At 32.4% G+C, this 22,688-nt stretch overlaps 1 protein-coding gene and 1 non-coding gene across 2 annotated transcripts; one reads left to right on the plus strand and one right to left on the minus strand.

Moving 5' to 3' along the window:
- Positions 1-1,760: 1,760 nt before the first annotated feature.
- On the plus strand, positions 1,761-22,590 carry LOC140747234 (protein takeout). The gene is made up of 5 exons (XM_073079538.1): positions 1,761-2,193; positions 17,624-17,864; positions 19,645-19,778; positions 20,754-20,903; positions 21,464-22,590. The coding sequence occupies exons 1-5, from the start codon at positions 2,094-2,096 to the stop codon at positions 21,613-21,615; spliced, it is 777 nt and encodes a 258-aa protein (XP_072935639.1). The 5' UTR covers positions 1,761-2,093; the 3' UTR covers positions 21,616-22,590.
- TRNAA-AGC (transfer RNA alanine (anticodon AGC)) lies at positions 14,556-14,628 on the minus strand. The gene has a single exon. It is a non-coding gene; the product is annotated as a tRNA-Ala (tRNA).
- Positions 22,591-22,688: the final 98 nt, after the last annotated feature.

Below are 22,688 nucleotides of genomic sequence, written 5' to 3' on the forward strand. Positions count from 1 at the left end.
GATTTTGTCAGCCGTTTAATGGCTGTCATGGTGTAATTTACGCGGCAAAATGCCTACATGGGCAGTTAAGACACGAAATCGAAGATAAAAGTGCGAAGAAATATCGTTTCATTCGTAAATGATCTAAAAACTACATTTTTTTATATTTTTCAAACACGAAAATAGATAACAGTGACAACTGTCAAAAGGTTACATTTTCTTGTTAGGAGCGAGTAATCTTTACTAATCTATGTATGAAATAACAGTCAAATGTTGAAGCTATCATCATGAACGAGTCAGAGCAATTTTTTGCTTGAAGATTTTAGTCAAGTTAAATTGGGAAAATGAGTTTAAATAATAAACCAAAAGAAACAGAAAAAAAATTCACCGTGTAACTGCGAAAACCTTAAACATCGTCTATTTTAATAAACATATCGAAATTCGAAGCTAATAATTTTATTTATATTAATTTTAATGACTTTTATAGAAATACTTAGAACGAGACTAAAAACAAAAGAATACATAGCAAGTGCGTTATTACTCCTACTAATACCCATAGCCGTAATTACTAACTATATACCTACGGACATAGATTAGTAAAGATTACTCACTCCTAACAAGAAAATGTACCCAGTTTTTAGAAATGAAATAGTTGCATAAAAAAGTTTTGCCACGTCTCCGTGCTAAAATGTCCCTAAAATATTTGAAATAATTATTTATTAATTATGTAAATTACGCAGTATTAGTTATTTATTCGTAAATTTTCTCTAAAAATGTTTTTATTTGTCAAGAATTCAAAAAAAGAACTTACTAAAATAAGCCGTTTGTCGCTTCATTCAATTTCAAGGCGGCGAAGTATCTTTACTAATCTATGCCTACGGATGGTATTACATATTTCATAAAAGGATGCTCTAAATATGTATCAAACCTCATAACAGATATTATCCCGCGCACGTACCGTAAACTAGACGTAGTTAGTATTAGTAGGTAACTACGTAATGTAATTTGAAGTAACCGTATGATTTCAAAATTTTCGAAGAACGAACTTCTTACGAACAGATGCATATTTTTACAATATTAAAGATAGATACAACACCCTCACCGAACCCTTCAAACCAGATCACAGCAGCTAACACTGTTGTTATAAGGTAGAAATATGGTGGTGGCGCATCTTCTTTTTTTAATCTATGTTTTTTTATTCGTAAATGTTTATATTTGCGATATTTACAGTAAGTAACAATATAAAAATGTTAATATATGTAAAATTCATTTCAATATATTTGCATAAAGATGTACTAACTTTGAAATAAAGATTTTTAATAAATAAAATAGTGTTTAATTTATGTAAGCTGCATAGATTAGTAAAGATTACTTACTCCTAACAAGAAAATGTACCCAGTTTTGAGAATTGAAATACTTGCGTAAAAACGTTTTGCCACGTCTCCGTGCTAAAATGTCCCTAAATATTTGAAATAATTATTTATTTATTATGTAAATTACGCAGTATTAGTTATTTATTCGTAATTTTTCTCTAGAAATGTTTTTATTTGTCAAGAATTCAAAAAAAGAACTCACGATAATAAGCCATTTGTGGCTTCATTCAATTTCAAGGCGGCGAAGTATCTTTACTAATCTATGGTAAGCTGCTAAAAGATTAAAATATCGATATCGAATATTCCAAATAATTACCGGATTGCTTTAATTTTTTTTATATTTTTTCCATTATGGTCCCAGAGCTCCATAAGCCTAGGGTAGCACGCACGTGGAGTTACTAATACTCCGATGAGGTGGGGACACGGCCGAGGGATGACGAAAACCGCGCCCGAATAAAACACATCGCTTCTTGCTTTCACTTCAAACAAAATGAGACGCGCGTCTGTCTGACCAGCAAGCTATTGCCAACAGAATCCGTAGAACAACGGACGCGGGCGATTCGAATTCCAAATTCAAATTAAAAAAATAAACAACGCAATTCCAACAATTAAAAATAAATCTAATATTTTTTAATTAATTTCGCAGTGGTGAAGACTTTGTGTTCGAAATTTGAATAATGAATGGTTGATTGAACTGCTCGAATTTTTTAATTAAATTAAACGAACTTTATTTTTTTGAAAATGATAATGGCCGAGCGTTTGGTTAAAACTCTGATGATCTTGAGCCTGACTGTAATCTGTCATACGGGGGAAGCTGCTGAAAATGACGGCCCCACGATACGTAAGTACTTCATTTTGATTTAAATAATATCCATATCATATAACAACACCTATTCATAAACTCAAAATTATTTACCATAATAAAATAATAATAAAGACAATAGCTTTTAAGAATTAACATTTTAATAATCTACATCACTTTTTAATATTCCATATTTATTTGCTACGTTTACCATAAACATATCTTTTTCTTTTTTATAACAAAATAATATAATTGGCGGCATGCCAAGGCATGCTGCAGCTACGAACTGTCATATTTTATACTTTTTTTTTATAATGTCTATTGTCATAAATACAATATTATATAATCTGTGCAACTTGTCGCAATACATATTGTATTCAAAATAAGTGATGAAATTGAGAAGTGCCTATCTGGATTCAGCTCAATAGGCTACAACATTTTAAATGCGTGTTGAAACTTCTTAGTTTAGCAACTGCGTGAATTATGATGAAAAATATGACCTTTGCCTTATTGCGTTCGATCTATTATTATACAATATGATAGGCCACTTAATTTATGCAAAATGCTAATATTTTAGAAACTTACCTAAACACCTGTCTCCGTTTAAATTCAGAACACGGTGATGTGACAAATGTAAAGGCTACTTATTTGTCTATGATATAAAAAGAACATAGAAATGTGACTGACTCTCCTTCTTCTACCAAAGTAATATCGAGAATAAATAATATTGTTCCTATAAAAATGTTATCCTTTGAAATGTTTTGTGATATGAGAGACAGACATTGTGATTTCATGTATTTTTTAATTATTTAGGGTTGGTATGTGAATATTTATTGTCAGCAGTACTCATGTATATTCAACTATATACTAAGTAGATATAGGCTAGACAAGAGAAGAAAAAGCATCAGCCACGAATCGATTGATAGTAAGTTGATGTGAAAAATAGGTATTTATGTCAATGAAAAGTTTTGTTTGAAAATCTTGACTATGCTTATTATATAAGAGGGCGATATAAACCATATCTGCTACCATTCAATCTCAGAGTTACAATAAGTGTTAAAAATATGTGTTAGATCTGTGCGCGCTACTTCGTCGCACGCTAGAAATATACCCTGATATGTTTTCCTAAAAGTGCCAAATAAGTACCCATACTTTGCAAAAGAAAATTCATTGACTTGTATCTTTATTTATTATTTTTTTGTTGATGAACTTTGAAACTGTAGTACACAATGTAGTAACACATAATAGGTGAGTGTGAAACACAGTAATGACCGGTGTACTGTAATGGCATTACAGCATAATTTTAGTTGATATTTCATTCTAAATAAAGTATGTTGTGATATCGGCGCTGGTGTAAATCCTAATGAATTATGCAAGCTTTAAGCTTATTTGATCATTTCTAATTGGCATTATCAGATTTTATAACTTAAAAAAGTAATTAAAATATAGGTATAGGTACGCGACGAATAGATAGCATCTTTCCTTTGGGAAGTCAATATCTATATTCATACCATAGATTAGTAAAGATTACTCACTCCTAACAAGAAAATGTAACCAGTTTTGACAATAGAAATTGTCATTGTCATCTATTTTCGTGTTTGAAAAATATTAAAAAAATGTAGTTTTTAGATCATTTACGAATGAAACGATATTTCTCTGCACTTTTTCTTCGACTTCGTGTTTTTGCACCACTTCGATTTCGTGTTTTGTAAATTACACCATGACAGCCATTAAATGGCTGACAGAATTGTCAGCCGTTTTTAGCCATTTAATGGCTTCCTTCAATTACAAGGCGGTGAGATATTTATACTTATCGATAATTCATACCATAAACTTTAAACTTATCATTGATTAAATAATTATATATTTACTTAATACCTATACCATAAATATGTATTTAAAGAAGTATGTTTATAAATTGATGGCTTTAAAATCCTTTAAGGTTCTTCCTTAATGGCTAATAATTATTCAAGACTACATGAATAAATATATAAAAATAATATAGATATATTAATCAAGTAAATAAGTATAATTTAACTTAATATTAAGATCAAAATAACAATAATGTTTTTGGGGTTAACGTAAAGTATATTAAACGTACAAAAAGCTTAATGATTTGACAACATTTTTTAATTTCAGCATCATGTAAATAATCATGAAAGACAAAACAGATATACCTATAGATATGCTTCTTTTTTCAACCTTTGTTGATGTAAATTAAAATGTAATACTTATTAATATTATATGTTATATATATTATGTGTTATATTACAAAAATAATTAATTTGATTTACCTAAAATAAGTACTTATAATATTTATTTGATATATCTAATACGGATACGCAAAAGTAATAATAATAATATGTTATTTGTCCATGAGAAATCTATGATAGAATTATTATTAGACGTTGCAAAATATTTTATTAATTTATCATCCACGGTATATGAGCAGCGACGAATTTAATAAATTATTACTACTAATTACAACTGATGGCCATATATTATTCTTCTACGTGATAAACCTAGACCTAAAAAAGAATTGCACAAGAAACCATCCACCAATGAATATACCTATACGAAAGTTTTCATGGCAAATACATATCATCATCTGTATTAATTATATCATCTGTAAAAATGGCCAAAATCCTTGAATCCACACACTTGTCAATTTATAACAACTGCATATTATGGTAATGTACACCAATATGCCATTGTATCGTATGGATTTTGGTTTTTGGAGTCATTCAGGCCAAGGTCACTTCGGCTTTTCAACTGATCCATTGACGAAACACGAAACACCGTGGATATAGCAAACATGTCGTGTTTGCGAGCCATATTTGCCGCCAATTGCGTATTGTAGTCACGTGACCACTTTGTTAAGAGTATCCGGAAGGTATGCACATAAGTAATTAAATTATACAAATATACAAACGGACGAGAAGGAATCTCAAAGTCAATTGGATGAATAATTTAAATATCATAGCCTTTTTATCAAAGAATCCGTCATCGATGTTTTTCTCCATAGGAAAAAGACACCGTAAAATTGATTTATCTTTTGTTTTTTTATTACACAACTTTATTTTGTTGTTTATTTGACTGTAGAGTCGACTTAACACAGCAGAATTAAAGTCTTAATAAAAAAATAATTTGTTAAAATACTATTTGTTTTTATAGTTTTAGTTTATATCAAAATAATGTAACTCCCTTTTCAATTTTTCCTATTCGGATCTCACCATGCACACTTAATAGAAATAATTATGTTATACAATAAAGTTAGGAGCAATTAGCGATTTTTTAAAGATTACTAGGTGTTACAATTTGTAAATGTTAATTAGTACAAATTCAAATTTCGCTACCGCCGTCTGGTTGTACAAACTTCTAGCCCCGTAAGGTCTACGCGGCTAATTGCCACCCTATGTAGTTGTATGTAGGCTCATACCTCTGAACAAACAGACAGACAAAGCAACAAAAATTTCCTATCCATATTTTTAAAAATATATTAAAATTATAGTATTATTTTAATTCATTAATTTGTGTTATTTTTATAATAATAAGTTCTTATTTCTGTATTCACTGGCTGGTACGATTGTATAAGTTAGCATAAAAAAGAAAATAAACGCTTGACGTTTGAGTTGTATTTTGCGCGGGAATAATCAAAGTTGTTATTTGGTTGTAAAAATAGTTTTATTCTTTCAATATTTGTAGCTATTTTAAAGTACATCAACATACATTTGCACAGATTGTGTAAAATTGTCTATTACGCTTTCCTTAACATATTACAGCTAACACATAACTATGAATCACTGAGCGCCCTTGTTACGTCTAAGCGTCGTTATTTATTTCGTTTGGAATCAGATCGTCCGTGAAAATGCGTGCTTTGATTTCTAAATAACTGCACGACATCGGATTGAATATGATTTAACGTAAGCCTACTTATAGTTTAAGTATTTCTTTATCTTATAAAATCAGTAAATGGCATGGGTAGTTCACAGGATGGTAAATGACAACTGCCACTTTTGTTAATCTGTTATCAGCATAGATTAGTAAAGATAACTCATTCCTAACAAGAAAATTTTAGTTTTGAAAATTGAAATTGTCACTGTCATCTATTATCGTGTTTGAAAAATATATAAAAAAATGTAGTTTTGAGATCATTCACGAATGAAACTATATTACTCCGCACGTTTTCTTCGATTTTGTGTTTTATCAACATAACTGCGCATGTTGAAATATCAACTTAACTGCGCGTAAATTACACCATGACAGCCATTAAATGGCTGACAGAATTGTCAGCCGTTTAAGCCATTTAATGGCTTCCTTCAATTACAAGGCGGTGAGATATCTATACTTATCTATGGTTATCATAATCAATATCAGACACAATTAGAATGCTATTAAAGATCGGACACAGATGCTGCAACCTCTAAGTTGAATCGCCTCTTAGGGTGCTGCCACACTGCTGTTTAAAATGTTTACAAAAGTTAGTAAACATTTGTTAAGAAACATACGATCACAATATTAGAAACTATTTTCATGTTAGATGTACTAGACAATGTTAGTAAATATTTCTAAACTAAACAAATTGTAATAGAAAATGTTTGGAAACATTTTTAAACAGCAGTGTGGCAGCACCCTTAGGTCTGTCCCTTTGCAAGTGTAAACCAAAACGCTTTACACTTGTTACTAAGTACTTAGTAGTAATAGTAACCGTTTGATCATGTTCTTTAAATTTTAATAAAAACTTCTGTAGCGCGGCTGTCATTATCTCGGTCTGTTACACGGAGGGTTTTGAGTTCGACTCTATCCAAGCCACTCTAACATCCAACTGCAAGCCGTGCCCGTTGCTTTACTTATAAATCGAATATATGTGTATCATTCCTCTAGCCAATAGGAAAACCCAAAAAATAATAATATAAAAGCTTCCCACAATGATAGCTTCAAAAGCGTTAAATCTGACAATCCTACCAATAACAATTAATCAATCCAATGTTTTGCTTACCAACATAGTTAAGTATACATATCTCACCGCCTTGTAATTGAAGGAATCCATTAAATGTCTTAAACGGCTGACAAATCTGTCAGCCATTTAATGGCTGTCATGGTGTAATTTACGCGGAACAATGCCGACATGCGCAGTTAAGACACGAAATAGAAGAAAAAGTGCGGAGAAATGTCGTTTCATTCGTAAATGATCTAAAAACTACATTTTTTTAATATTTTACAAACACGATAACAGAGACAATTGTCAAAAGGTTACATTTTCTTTTTAGGAGTGAGTAATCTTTACTAATCTATGTTTACCAATGATCGAAAATGTCTGTGTTATAGAAATTTTCAAATTTAGATCTTAGCCAACATAGTGACCTTCACTGTCTCCCGTGCCCAGCAGTGGGACAGTAAAGAATAGATGCATATCTACTTTTTGCCTACTGAGATTTGGAACGGAGTGTTCTAAGGTATTTCCCAGTTGCATCACGAGCGACGGTGTTGTAATTGTTACTGTCTAATTACAAACGAATTGTGCAAGTTCATCGTTGTATGTTTGTTCTGACCCTATTTGTTTGTTTATGGTATTGTTGTAACATTGTTTGTAACAAATTTCGCGAGCATTTTTACCGACTTAGATGGATTGATAGTGGTAAAATCCTACGTGGTTCGACTACGGAGGCATCAACGCCACACTTATTTCTGCCTAATAATAGCACTGATAAGCGCTGCTGTGTTCTGGTTCAAATGTGTAGGGGTAACATACGAGTACTTATCCGACGCGTTTCAACTTAGTATAACTAAGGTGGCAATGTTTTTGGGAATGATTATAGAATCCATGGGAGACAGTAGCTATCGACCATTAGATGGACTGCATGTCACTTACTACTTCAATCGTATTTATAAAAAGATCATCACCGTGCTACGAAAAACAAAACAATTTCGTGTTAAATACGACGTCTTGTACACAAAAAATACCTAGAACTACTTCTGATACTGTATTTTTCTAAAGTTAAAAAGTTAATCCAAAAGTATTGTTAAAACCTAATATTAATACCATTAATTTGAAAGGTTACGGTATTCAGATTCATAAAAAGTGTTTTATTAAATAATTCGTGACATTACCGTAATGGAAAAAATCTCGATAAAATATTTCTAAGTTCGATCCAGCCCATTACTTAATGCCGGGAGAATTTGGTTTTAAAACAACTAGAACATAAAAAGCGGAACTTTACGGTTATTTTAGATAGGCCATAATAACTAAGTTGATATTTGTTGTTCGACTGCGGTAACATTAAAAACATTTAAATAGCAGGAGAACTCAAGTTGGCACATTTTAGAAAAAATCGAGACAATGAGACGTGTAGTGTTATGGACGGATAAAAGTAATGAGATGGTATGGAGGGAAGGCAGAGGGCATTCCAATTTGAAATTAAAGGTAGAAACGCAACTATTCTACACTTTAGCAGTCATGACATCACAGTCTATAAACAAACTATAGTCACAGTTATTTATAAAATTAATTTTTATTGACATACAATACTATCATCGATGCCCATATATAGTTACAGTAGGTATATGAATACAATCCAATAAATACAATGGACTATTAAAACTTCCATTAGCACATACCCTCGAAAAGATAATGACGCATAGATTGATAGATCTCATATCAGTTCACATATATTTGCTAATATCGTCTAAGATTAACCGAATTGCGTTAATTCATTAGGTACAAGCTAGACTTTAATTATAAATTTTATTTGCCTCTGTCTCTACACAAATTTATAGAACGAGAACAAAAAACCTAAATCCATTTTAATATAGGTATTTCTTATCCGGAATAAGGCCCAGAACCGGCACAAAATGTTGATAGATAACGATATTAATAACGGATCTATTTTTGATCTTCAATAAGGCCTGGAACTGAAATTAGGTTAGAATGAATATGAATAACGGGCGCAGATAGATTTTTCATGCGGTTTACATCAAAAATATTTCTTAATGTACATATTAATATAAAGAGATATATAATTAAAATTATTACTAGAGTAACACAATTACGGGTACCCTTATTGTTTATTTAACTTATTTTATTAAGAAGTGTCTGCTACAACATATATAATTACATATTTATTTAAAACTACTTTATCCTCATGGAACCTAATCAGCTGATCCGTTTTCGTAGCTGAGCTGCACAATATCACTTCGAACAATACATTCGGCAAAAGGTGGTCTCAGCCTTGCCTCTCCTTTTAGACCATAATGGCCCTACGTGTATTGAATAGTACAAGGATGATCGAATAACGATTGGGACAACGCAACAATAACTCGGTACAATCAGTACATCGGTACAATATCGGTACATATTACATAGCTGGCATTGACCTGTGCGTAAAATCCAGTCTTTACCACCAAATTTGGTGCTCACCGGAATTAATTAAGGTTAGGTCATTAGTTGTTACTTGTCCAACTAGTGTTCGTCGTAGTAGTACTCGTCGAATTATAGTAGTGTTCGTCGTCGTACTGCTCGTCGAATTTTAGTAGTGTTCGACGAGTGATCGAAATTGGATTACGTTGCTATCAACATACCTGCCCACACACCTCTTGATGAGCAGTGATAGAATATCCGAAGTCCGAGGTTGAAATCCGAGGACAACTTCTGATTTTTCAAAGTTATTTGCATATAACATAATATAATTATTAATTATCGCGAAAGAAACTCAAACGCCTAAAGTCCTTTAAAAAAATCCAAAGGTATGTTTACCAATTCGCACTTGGCCAGTGCTTGTCCAGTGATAGAATATGGTCTAAATCCCTTTTATATTTTTTAAATCCCCCCTTTTAAATTCATATCAATAGATTCATTTAACAGTTTTATTATTGTTTGTAAATATCGTACTGTAAATAGCACCATTAAGTATTACGTTCATATAAACAATGTTTTCCTGACCTACTTATTAGTAACAAACATATTATTATGCATTATACTTACAAAGATAAAATCTGATTATATCAACCGTATTACGAATACATCGGAATATAGCATTAGTTTCGAATGGTAGCACATACCACTATGAATGTAGTATAAATAACGCCGATATTTGCTACACAAATATTTGGGCATATAATTTGACGTTTTGCTAAATGTCGAATAAACGAACGGCCTGCGAAGATTAAAAATATTTACGATAAAGTACTGATATACTTTGGTTTTACTAAGATTTTCTTTGCCTTTGCCTTCCTCATGCTACTGCATAACTCCGCACTAAATATGTTTTTTTAAAATACAAGTCACATAGACTTATCGGAAAGATTCGGAAGAATTTCGCTTATCATCTAACGGGACATACGAAGAAATGCAAAATTCTGACATTTCTGCTTGATCCTCTTGTTAACAATGAAGAACATAAACTTGTGTATCATTTCGCCATGCCACTGCGGTGGCTAAATTCAAATTGGTAGAGTCCACAGGCTTTTGAGAACGTTTTTTTAGGACTTTCAGTCGCATACGTGTCCTCTATCACCGTTATAGTAGTAATTAATTTCTAATACAAACATAATTATAAAAAAACAGAGATATTCGGACCCCTTTAAGAATCGTAATTTCAACCACTTGACTCTCACTGCCATAAAGAATAGCGGGTATCGTATTAGTTAGACATTCTACACCTAAGAGATGTTGACCACGCCAGCTCAGCCCAACGAGGGCGCAATCTCAGCCTTGACACCGCGTTGCATCAACGTTTGTGAAACAGCTCGCGGTAATCGCGCCGCACAACCACAACACGCCCTTAATTTTTGCATCATTAAACACTGTACCATAAAATTACGGTGGTGATATTAATGTTGTTCTTGATCCGGGAGTATAAAATATTGTAGCCGACACTTTGTAAATGTTCCCGTACGCAAAAAAAAGTAGTGTTATTTAGGTTAATATATATGTTGTTTATATACGGGTAAATATACTAAGGTGTTAGGATAGGATAGGGGTAGGATTAGGAATGTTTTCACGACATAATGTCTATGGGTTATAGAGTGGAGACTAAGACGCGACTAAATAAAATTAATAAAGGCCTACCACCCAAATGAAAATACACTATAGTCATTATTGTTAATGTTAAGTATAATTTCAACTGGTGGATTGTTATAAAAAAAAAACCAACAGCTTAAAAAATAGCCTATGTCACTCCCACAAACGACACGTCATATGCTAACATCCGTTAAACCGTTTGGTTTGCAGGGCCAATAAATAAGACATATACATATATGTACAATATAATACATAAAAAATATTCTCCCTAGTGTGGTTAAATCAAAATTTCTACCATCTAACTAATTATTATATGTATTATTTTATCAAATAACGTACAATATTCGATTATAAAAAAAAAAACATATATACGCTCGAATTGAGAAACCTCCTTTTTTTGAAGTCGGTTAAAAATCAATACAATTGTAATTTTATTAGTTTCATTAAATAAAATCTGATCGATATATTTGCTCCTACGTTTTCATTCCTATTGATATCAATTTATTTTCTAAGATTACATATTTTTATGTACTGCTATACTTATAAATTGAGAAACATAAGTACCGTAGATTATAATCAGAGATGAGGCTTAGATGTGCTTAGGTGAATTCGAATATTCACAATCTATTTCACACATGCCGGAAACTTATTTTCTGTGAGGTTCCATTAAATTACAGTAACTATTACGTGAGACTAGTACGTGTTGCACCACCGATTATATCTGTAATAAATATGAGCGTATTTAAAGTAAATTGGATATTTGCGAAATGTAATTAGGTATTTTATGATACAGTGTAATGTGTCCATAGGTCCGTTTTGAACGGGAGTGTCCCGTGTTATGCTACTTAGTCCTGGTGTCAACTCGGGGATCCAAAAAAGTTCCGTTTTGGACAATGAAAATAGCAACGGTTAGTCGGCAAAATTGTAAATCTTACTGTCTAACCGTCAGACCTTATTTGCCAACAAATATCTGAAACCTATATCTATGTAAATAGATAAATATTTCATCTTCACGACCTTTTTATGTCAACCAATTCCTTATAGCGCAGCAAATTCAATATTCGCACCCAGCGCCCGAACCCAGGCTCTAGGTCACTGAAATGAAATATTCCATACGATATGATGTTTTAACTAAAATTGTCTACATAGCAAAGGTGTCCCGTTATAAAGTAAACTACAAATGGTCAGTACTCAGTACAGATATACCTACACCTATAAGCGTAGTAATAGTAGTGCTTACTACTTAAGCTGCTACTAATTCAATTGTTAACGCGCTTAGCAGACTAGATATTAGTATGGCTTAGCAGACTAGATATTGTTGTTACTATGGGCGACTAGTGGTGGCGATAAAATTGATTTTGAATTGATTTGATTTTTTGATTAATTTTGGCAACTTACTGCGTGTGGTCGCGTTTTAGCGACTGTAGTAATGCTACATTACGTTTTTTGTGCATAGTTGCTGCACAGAAGGTCCAAAGATAGTTGCGATCGATGTTCAAATATATTTGGGGTGCATCTAGCTTTCGAAAAGCAACTAAATTGTCGATCGCCGATGCTTAAAGTAGCACATCTGGGCTTTTAATGAAGTTAAAGTTTTGTATGCAAACAATAAATGGAAAATAATTTTGTTCCCTAAAATACGTTAACATTATTCACATGTAGGTACTTTAAAAATTCTAAATTTAAAACTTTTGATTAAATTGGTCCAATTAGTGGCCAGTTTGTACCTTTAAAAGTTCTATTTTTATCTGTTTCATTTATATTTTTTAATATAAATTAGCTTTTTATTTAAATGAGTTCCTGATTTTTTACCTGAATGTAATAAATTAGACATAAAATATTTATATACACATGCTAATTGAATTGGAATTGAAATGTCATGCAGATAAAAAAGCGTAGTAAAAAGGTAGCTTGTTTATTATTTAATCTAGAACCAAATAATAGGAAATGTCAGAAGTCTTAGCGTTAATTAACGTTATACTATCTATATATATAAAAATATCTATACGTCTTTTATAGAATCGTAAGCTATGCATCTGATCATGTGATGTAAAGTTGTTGTACATGAGTCCACTAAGATTTCTGATTTGGTACGATCAATTTTCGACAGGCGGCGCCACTGTCATTCCAATGAAGGTATACATTTTCAGTTATATGTACGCGTATGTCATATTGTTTTTTAAACGCGGACGTAGACGCTTTTCGCGTTATTAATAAATGAATGAATGGTCTAAACTCTAAAGTCTTACAATAATACCTACTGTACTGTACATTTATAATACGATAATATTTATATCAAACAGACCAGCTGTAGATTATAATGTAAAAGAATAAAGCTATATGTTCACAAACTGTTTGTTCACACTTGTATATCTGAGATATTTAAGAATAAAAAGTTCTCAAAAGTATGTAAATTCTACTAATACGCAATCGGCCAGCTTAGTGGACTATAGCTTAAAACTTCTCATTCTGAGAGAAGTCCCGTGCCCAGGAGGACAGTAATAGATTGACGACGATTTCTCAAATGCTCTGGTTAGGGTAGTATGACTTCCTCTCCTACCTTGGATGTCATGGTGGAGGCTTAGGGAATAAATCCAGAAAATAAACAGCACCATCTTTATACGAACTAATTGATCTAGTGTAGTAATTTATCCCAAATTAAAGAAAACACAATTTTATGCTACTACATTGTTTTGTTTTCAGTATCCATCAGTGAAACATAAAAAGTTATCAAACATAACATAAAGTTATATACCAAGTTACCAAACATAAAGGAATCGATATAATTGTAATTTATTGTGTGACTCTAATTTATTTAAACTTAAATGTACATACGACAGACTAATCGGCCTTGCATCTAGTTCATTTAATATTAATCTCTAACTTTAAATATTTTTTATGCACGTATTACTAATATATTCCTCTTACCTACATACTTTCATATATACGTATATTTATGTATTCGTTTGAAAATACAACGTGATTGCTTCCGTAACGTTTTATCAACTAAATATAGATTAAATAAAATAGATAAAACATGTTTTTTTATCTTTTCATTATCAATTACGATGTTTGGATACGATATAACTTCACTACGTTCTCTAAATAAATACAACTGATGCCATATTTATCGAAATATAGTTTATATGGGATGAAAAGTTTCTACAACGGTGAATTAGTACTTCTCTGGAGATACCACCGTCACTTCCCATCTGGCTGCCTAATAACGGCTGTATTCAGCACTGCCGTGTTTTTTGTAAAAAAAACTTTATGGGGATATACTAGGAATTAAAACGTATTCCATATCCCTTCTGGTGGACTGCACATTTGCTTCTTTAATTTTATATAGAAAAACAAAAAAAGGGAATACAATTTATTACATTGGAGGCGCCGGGTATCGATCCCGGTACCTCTCGCATGCTAAGCGAGCGCTCTACCATCTGAGCTACGCCCCCGGGCAACAGAACGCTTGAAATAAACATATACATTTAGAAATAAACTATATTCAAATTTCTTTCAAGGATTGAAAAAAAAACAAAATTGTTATATGAATGTTTATTATCTCAGTATTATAATTAATTATTAAAACCCCAACCACGGAACAAAAAAAAAAGAAAAGGACATTAGTATATGTATGTAATAGTAAGCATATAGATAGTATGTGTATGTAACAGTAAGTATCAATGTATATATTTCGTTATTCCATATGAGCAAAAATTAGCGATTATTTTCGCTACGCTAGTCTATATCTATGAATACCAAGTGACTTTGATGGTCAACACAATACTTGACAAAAACCTTTGAGTGACAAAGACTAACCATCTTAAACTATAAGAATAAAATGGTGTAAGACAAAAATATTATCTTGTCGTCAACGAACTAACTACTGTTATACTTACTACTAGACACGAGACTTCCCTTAAAGTAAGAAGGATTTGGGCCGTAGTGTACCACACAGACAAAGTGCGAATGAGAATGAAGTATGCATCTGTAATCAACCCCAGATAAGATAAGATTCCTACCTAACTCTCTCGGTCACAAATGCACCGCTACCTACCCCTGAAGACAGCTGAAATGCCTCGGTAAAGCACCTATGTCTCTCTTACCACACTCTTCAAACCAGAGCGTTTAATACTACGGCCTTATAACAATAAGGCAGAAATATATATGGCGTTGGTGCCGCCGGAGTACCACAGAGGATTCTTTGCCTTCTAATTAATCTGTTTACCCAAGCAGGCATTATGAGGTGAAAACAAGTTTCGTAAAATTACTACCATGAATGTGCATTTTCGATCTAGGTTTTCGGGTCGCGGTAATTTCGTAATGACATAACGCTGTTATATAATCTGTGACCTTGTGCAAGATTTGTTGTCCAAGATGGCGCCTGGTTCAAGTTCAAGTATTTTTTTTAATGTTGATTTCACAAACAGGTGCGGTGTCATGTTTATGTATGAATTATGAATAATTTATTCGTTTAACACATCTCATATTTACGTTAATTATTTTTTATACGCGGCTCAAATTTCCCGCGATATGGCGTTTTGTTTTTAATTGTGCAATAGCAACATTTTTCTGAAAAAAAAATATATATACTTATCTATTTTTACCCGACTGTGGAGAATAATGTTTTTGGATATATCATAGGGATATATATGTATATTATTATGTTATATTATTATGTATGACTCATTCTTTGGCACGGCCTATAATCCAAACGACTTGAACGATTATCACATATGACATTTCGTTGGATTCGTCTAGGGTGTGGAGGTGAAATGATATAGCATATTCTTTTAAATATTTTTTTACTAATTACCTATATTTATTTTTGCTATCTTTACAAGGTATAAAGTACCTGTCGATTAAATAAATCGCCATAACTCTACAAAGAGCAGGGGTATTGACTGACGCTTAATAAAACATTTTAATCTTGTACATATAAATATTATATATTAAATTATTTTTAATTCGATATGAATTACCGTTTACCACAAGATTTTAATAAGAAAAACACTGCAGCAAGGACTCTGCTGTTATGGGACAGAAATATAATAAGTAACACCGCCGTCATCGAACTAAAACTTCTAGAAAAGGTCAACAACCCAATAAAGGGTTTCTAAAGCCTAACGGATAGGTACTATAATTACGAATTTATTAATAAACAATCATCTATAAGTGATTTATAAAGTTAACATACCAGTCTTTTGAGAAAATGAAAATTTTAAATAAATGACATTGATTATGTTAAAGTATTATGTAAAAGAGGTCCATCCTGAAGGGCACTTGTAAGAATGGCAGCAGCTTTATCGACGAACCATACATGGTGACTGTGATGTGCCAGCAAGACAAGTTTACTGAATTTATTACAATGGTAAAATATGATGATATGGGCATAACTTAACATATTGTAGACAAAAAAATGTATGTCTGTAATTTCAACATATCTTGAGTTTTTTTTATTTTTTAAAGTATATATATTTTGGGGTTCCGTGCCTAATGGGCGCCAGCGGATTCCTTGTAAGATTCCGTCTGTCACAGGGCTTACCTCTTGAACTTATTGTTTAAGTTATTTATCACTGGCTACCATAACAACAGATAATACAAGTTAAATACAGTTAAAAAATGGAGAGGATCCAGGGGTATAAGACACATATTTTCTCGGCTTTTCTTTCTGATTTTTGCTATCTTACATCCCGATGATACGGAACACAATGTGTTCGGGACCGACTCTTACTTTCTGTGTTATTTATAAACATTGCCCATTTTGACCAAACTGAAACAATGACATAGCATTACAACCTTCCTATCAATCAAATCATAGAACATAGCACACGCAAAGCCACCTTACGTTGCATTTTGCAAAGCAACCAAATTTTCGTTCTTACTTTCAAAATCGGAGACCGAACGCTAAATTTTCACTTCAAATATTTGAATCACACGCAACTTCACCTTGATACGATGCGTGATCTTGCATCACGTCACCTTTACATAACGTTAGGCTGCACTCAATTGCCTAGCGGAATTTGCATACTTGTCTCTGTGGCTTGGGAAATGTTTGATCAAACTATGCTATGTTGCATTTCAATGATGTATCACTATCATGAAGTTTGTAAACTTCACAAGTAAGTTTGATCATCGCTAAAATATTGGTAATGAGCAAATGGGTAGAGAGATTGCTGTAGAAAGATTTATTCAAAGTCTCATAGAGAAAATCAATAAAAAATATCTACAAATTAACAAAATGAACGACGAAACTAACAAAGTAATACATATAATGAAATCAGACTAAATTCATTGTACTTAGTTAAATAATTAAACTATAATAATGTGTTAAACAAAAGCTCTCCTTCCTAATTTTCCTACTCTGTGCTCTGTAATTAACTGTACAACGCGATCTACTTCACGACCTTGAGTTATTTTTATGAAACATGTCTGCATTTTCTATTCCAGCTGACTACCTCCTCCCCTGCAAGCGGAGCGATCCCAAACTGGACGATTGCATCAAGAACTCCTTCAACCACCTGCGGCCCTACCTCGCACGAGGGCTGCCAGACCTGGGAGTGCCTCCCGTGGAGCCCCTCTTCATCGACCGCCTCGTCATGGAGAACGACGCCGGGCCAGTGAGGGTCACCGCAGCGTTTAGCAACATCAGTGTTATGGGACCTAGTAACTATACCATTACTAAGATTCGGTGAGTTATTCTTGTTGATATTTTACCCTGTGATAATTCCCATATAAACTAGCATCCTTTTCAACGTGCTCAACTTTGTATCTGTTACAATCTATACTGGCCAGCTATGTTCATTTTATACATTATAGTAAGTCAGTAAGTTCACTTCTTAGGTTTCAAAAATATTGTGACAACATAGACTAATTCTTTAAAAATATAGCCTAAGTTACTCCCATAATTTAGATGAAACCACGACGATACCTCATGCGTTAAAATCCATCAAATTAATCAAATCAAATCAAATCCAAAACACTGCCTTTTGCAATCGGGTAAATACAGCAATAACTATTAAAGTTCTCATTTCCAACTTACATTCAACTACAAAATAATTCGTGTCTTATCCGCGGTTCAAAGAGCCAAGAGCCTCGATTATAAATTGCGAAGCGTTTGGCAATCCGCAATCATCTGCAGCCAGCCGTGTTGGCCAATGTTGCCAATTGTCATTTACCGTTAGTAATAAAAGGTTTAAGATAACTATCTAATGATTCTAAAATGTTTCTAGACGGTACATTCTACGGTTTGAAAAGAGAATGGAGTAAGCGATATATGTTATGTTACTGTATTAAAACTGCGTTAGAGTTTAATCTAATAAATGAAGATATATTAAATATATACACTAGTACACAAGCAGTGGTATAGCTTAGTGGTAAAGAAATTCGGCCTATTCATCGAAGGCTCTGAGGTTCACATCCCAAGCACCTCCAATTACAAACGGTATTATTTCTACAAATTTGTGCAAGACACCTCAAATTAAATGATGTGGTAATAAAATTGAAGAGAAGTAGTGGATGCAAAATTAAATCAAATCTGACATAGTAGGTAAAAATAAAAATTTTAAAAAGAAAACTATCAGAAAAGCACTCCAAGATTTTCTTCCGATCATGAAGTTTCTGGATAGTAGTGCAGAAGTAGATAATGTCATTTAATGGGTTTCACTACACGTTTAACAAGTGTTTTCCTTACATACTTATAATGGTAGATTTTTTGTCGTAAAACCAACGTAGTTCCGCTGACCTTTAAAACTGTGTCACAAATTATAGTAGGCACTCAGTTGAATTATAAATAAAATCATTGTCAATGTGTAATATTATAATGAGGGGAATCATTATAATATTACAGTAAAATTATTAAATTTTATTTATTTTTCTTGTGAAATCTATTTCTTGAATTCATTCACTTTCAACGAATTTATTTTTTATTATTTATTTTAAAGATGTGTGTTTACTTAGTAAATTCAACTTTAACTTCAGTTTTTCTTAAAATTTAAGTTAAAGCAATGGCCGGAAGTCTTTGAGTACAGTACTCGTGTAAATAATTTTAAATATTCTTGAGGTCTCCTTCTTTAAATATTATATGGTGAATTTTAATATTTGCACGGTTTCAAGACCATCTTGGGTTTTCGGATAAAAATAGAATGTTATACCTATTTTGGTGACAGCTTAGTCCTTAATAAAATCCTCAGGTTCCTCTCCCCTTCGACTGATTTCAATGGAACCTGCTAAAACGTCTAATTACTACTACTTTCTCTGCTTTGTGAGTTTAATTTTGTGTCGGTGAACTTTTATAATTTTAGTGGGATGCTCCTTATTCACGCTGGTTCTCAAAATTTTAGTTAATGGATTTTATCTTCAGTGATATTCAGCCATTCATTCAGTGATATATATCATTCAGCATGACCGCAGAATCTTCATTTAAAGTATTTCTTAAACAAATAAAAAACTCCAACTCATCTTAATTCCAGATCTGACCTGAGCAAGCTGCGTATCGACATGGGGCTGATGCTGCCCCGTATCGAGGTGACGGGCCGCTATGAGGTCTCCGGGCAAGTGTTGCTGTTCCCTGTGAGGTCACAGGGTGACTTCTGGGCTGCGTTTAGTAAGTATCTTTTATTTAGTCCGCTAAACGTAGACTTTCACTTGATCTTGTCTATTATAAAGTTTATTGGGAAAATAATGGTAAAATAAGATACTCATTAGCATGATTCAAAATACCAGAAAATTCATCTTGCATATATGAGTTCCCAGGCATGACCACTTAGCGCTAAGATCTTCCTTTGCATTTAAGGTAAAACATAATCCATTTGACATTATGTAAACGTAAAAGATTAACCTTGTAACCATATATTTTTTTGTTAATTGGTCATATCATTTGATGCTAAGGACTTAACATATAAATCAGTCTTGACCATAAACCCTAAACTAAGAACGAAGAAACGAAGGGTTTAGACATTTGTAATAAATAACAGCTAATCTTATAGTCTTGGCTCATGGAAAAAACGGTACTTTATATGCATGAGAGCAACAAACGGAACCATTTTATAATGTGAACAATAAAACAAATAAACACAATAGAATGCTTCGTAGAATACTAAAGCAGAAGCGAGAGGGATGTTGAATTTTAACACCTTGTATACACCTGTAAATTTTATCTCACGATTGGATATGGTTTGTTTATAAGTTCAAGTAATTTTTTAAATTTACTTGAACTTAAAAACTTTTAATTAAGCTGTATTTACGTTTAATTATTTAGGAAAAATTGAAATGCGCGCCATTTGCAATAATATATAGGAAAATATAAACAATATTTATTTCCAAAAAAATTGGGCCAAAATGTAAGTGCCGAACGAAGATGCCATTAATTTAAGACAGTGTAATATTGTACACCATCAAAACTTTGTAATAAAAGCTAAAATGAAAGCAAAAGTAGAAACATGTACATGTGTACATTGTAGAAATATTAAACGTTAAACTTAGTGTGTCGTGTAAGTGAATATTTATTATTGGTATTTCTTGTTGTGCTCTTAGGGCAAAAACGGAATAGGTATTAATATTGTTTTATTATAACTTCCAGCGGACGTTGTGGCTATCGCGAAGATCTTCGGCAAGGAGTTGACGAGGGATGCCGTGAAGTACATGACTGCGGAGCGCATGATGGTTGACTTCAAGCTCCGGAACTCCAGGTTCAAAGTCAGAGATACTGTCAACCACGGCAGTGTTATTGGTATGAGAAATTATTATTCTTATTTATATTAAAATCAGCAAACTGTAAATTCGAACTACAATATGAAATAGGTATAAAGAAATCTTAAACGTATGAGTGACGCGTTGCTACCAATGAAGATTAGCTAAATCGCCTCATGAAAGCAACTATGACGCAAGACTACACTCCTATGCAATTTTGAATAAGGGTAAAGGCAATATAAATATTCTAATAATCCGATTAATATCTAACGTTTAGCCATTTTTACCTTTCCTATCGTACCTTTTCATTTTCTGAACAATGTTAACAAAATATCTATATATGGTAAACCCACGTGTATGATAACTATAATATAAATTTTACAATTTTTTTTATAAATCTCACCAATATTGACCCTAAATTTAACAAAATGTAACACATGTATGTTATTATTTAGACCAACGTTGAGCATAAACTAAGAAAAGAAGCTGAACATAGCATGTTTGTCTAGATAGATAGATAGAAGTCTGAAAATAACCGAATTACGTGATGCCTTAAAAACCTTAATATCCCAAATTTAATAATACACTTCAAACTTCCAGGTGAAGCAATGAACCAGTTCCTAAACAACAACGCAGCGGAGATCATAGACGAGATGCGACCAGCCGCGTCAGCCTCCATCGCGAAGCACTTCCGCGTCTTTCTCAACTCCGCCTTCGAGAAGATCCCCATCGACGTATGGCTCAAACCGTAAACAGTGATATCCAGGACTGGATGAGTTAAACATAAGCCCAAAGTACAACGAACAGTGCAAATATTTACTGAAACACGCGACTTGGTTTGCATTAAAAGGTAAAAAATAAAGAACGATTTGAACACGCGTGACATGTCACAGTATAAACTCAAACTTTGATGGGTTTTCCTCATATTAAAAATAAATATCTTTAACAAGTAACTCTTAAAAGTTAACTTACCTATTAATAATAGTGGCGTCAAAATTGATTTAGTCAAGTTATTTAAAAAAAAACAATTAATAATGTTTAATTGGATTCTATAACAAAATAACAGACAAGTCAATTTTGAACAATTTACATTTGTAAAGTGACAGTGCAAATTGTCTTGTATAATACAAGAACAGAATTAAAAATCAGGTATAACAATGGTCCTAGTGCAATACCTTGTGGGATGATATCTGTTGACAAGTTGGTGTGTTGTTGACAACGGTTTTTATGGAATGATGGCTTGTGTTTTTATTAATCTCACTATAAAATGTAATTTCTAGTACACTTAGATATACATTTTAAAAAATCCGTCAGCGTCTCTGCTATTATTTTCCACCGCCTATTTTATATCATCTAATAGAATAGTTTCACTTCTAAGGAACAAAACATCACGACCAACTAATTAGTGATTGAAAATATTACAACATATAGTTTTAACTTAATTTGTTCCCAATTATATTTTCCCAGTGTTCATTGAATTTATTTTCTAATTCTTAGCACAAAAATGTTTCCTTTATGATAGTTTAGCATCATGCGAAAACGTTGTCATTTTAGTTTTAAGCTTTTTATTTATTTAGAAAGGTAATTTTTAATCTTACTTCTGGTGAGTTTAGATACAGTGTCAATATCTAGTTAAGTTCATAAAGATTGTGATGTTTACTTAATTTAATTGAATAGTTTTACACAAATTGTATTGAATAAGACCGAATAAACGATTATACACATTACTCCTAATATGGTTTGACTTTTAAAAGTTAAGATTATGAAATAAACGATAAAGAAACTTGAAACACAATAGCAACACAGTTTATATCTCTTTAACAGT

The sequence above is a fragment of the Epargyreus clarus genome, unplaced genomic scaffold (assembly GCF_041222505.1).
Source record: "Epargyreus clarus isolate Ecla_fem2 unplaced genomic scaffold, WU_Ecla_fem_2.2 ptg000014l, whole genome shotgun sequence".
Classification (NCBI taxonomy): domain Eukaryota; kingdom Metazoa; phylum Arthropoda; class Insecta; order Lepidoptera; family Hesperiidae; genus Epargyreus; species Epargyreus clarus.

Coding starts and splice junctions, on each gene's coding strand:
- LOC140747234 (XM_073079538.1), top strand. CDS start 2,094: ATGATAATGGCCGAGCGTTTGGTTAAAACTCTGATGATCTTGAGCCTG. Junction 2,194..17,623: donor AAATGACGGCCCCACGATAC/GTAAGTACTTCA, acceptor TTTCTATTCCAG/CTGACTACCTCCTCCCCTGC. Junction 19,779..20,753: donor TGACTTCTGGGCTGCGTTTA/GTAAGTATCTTT, acceptor TATAACTTCCAG/CGGACGTTGTGGCTATCGCG.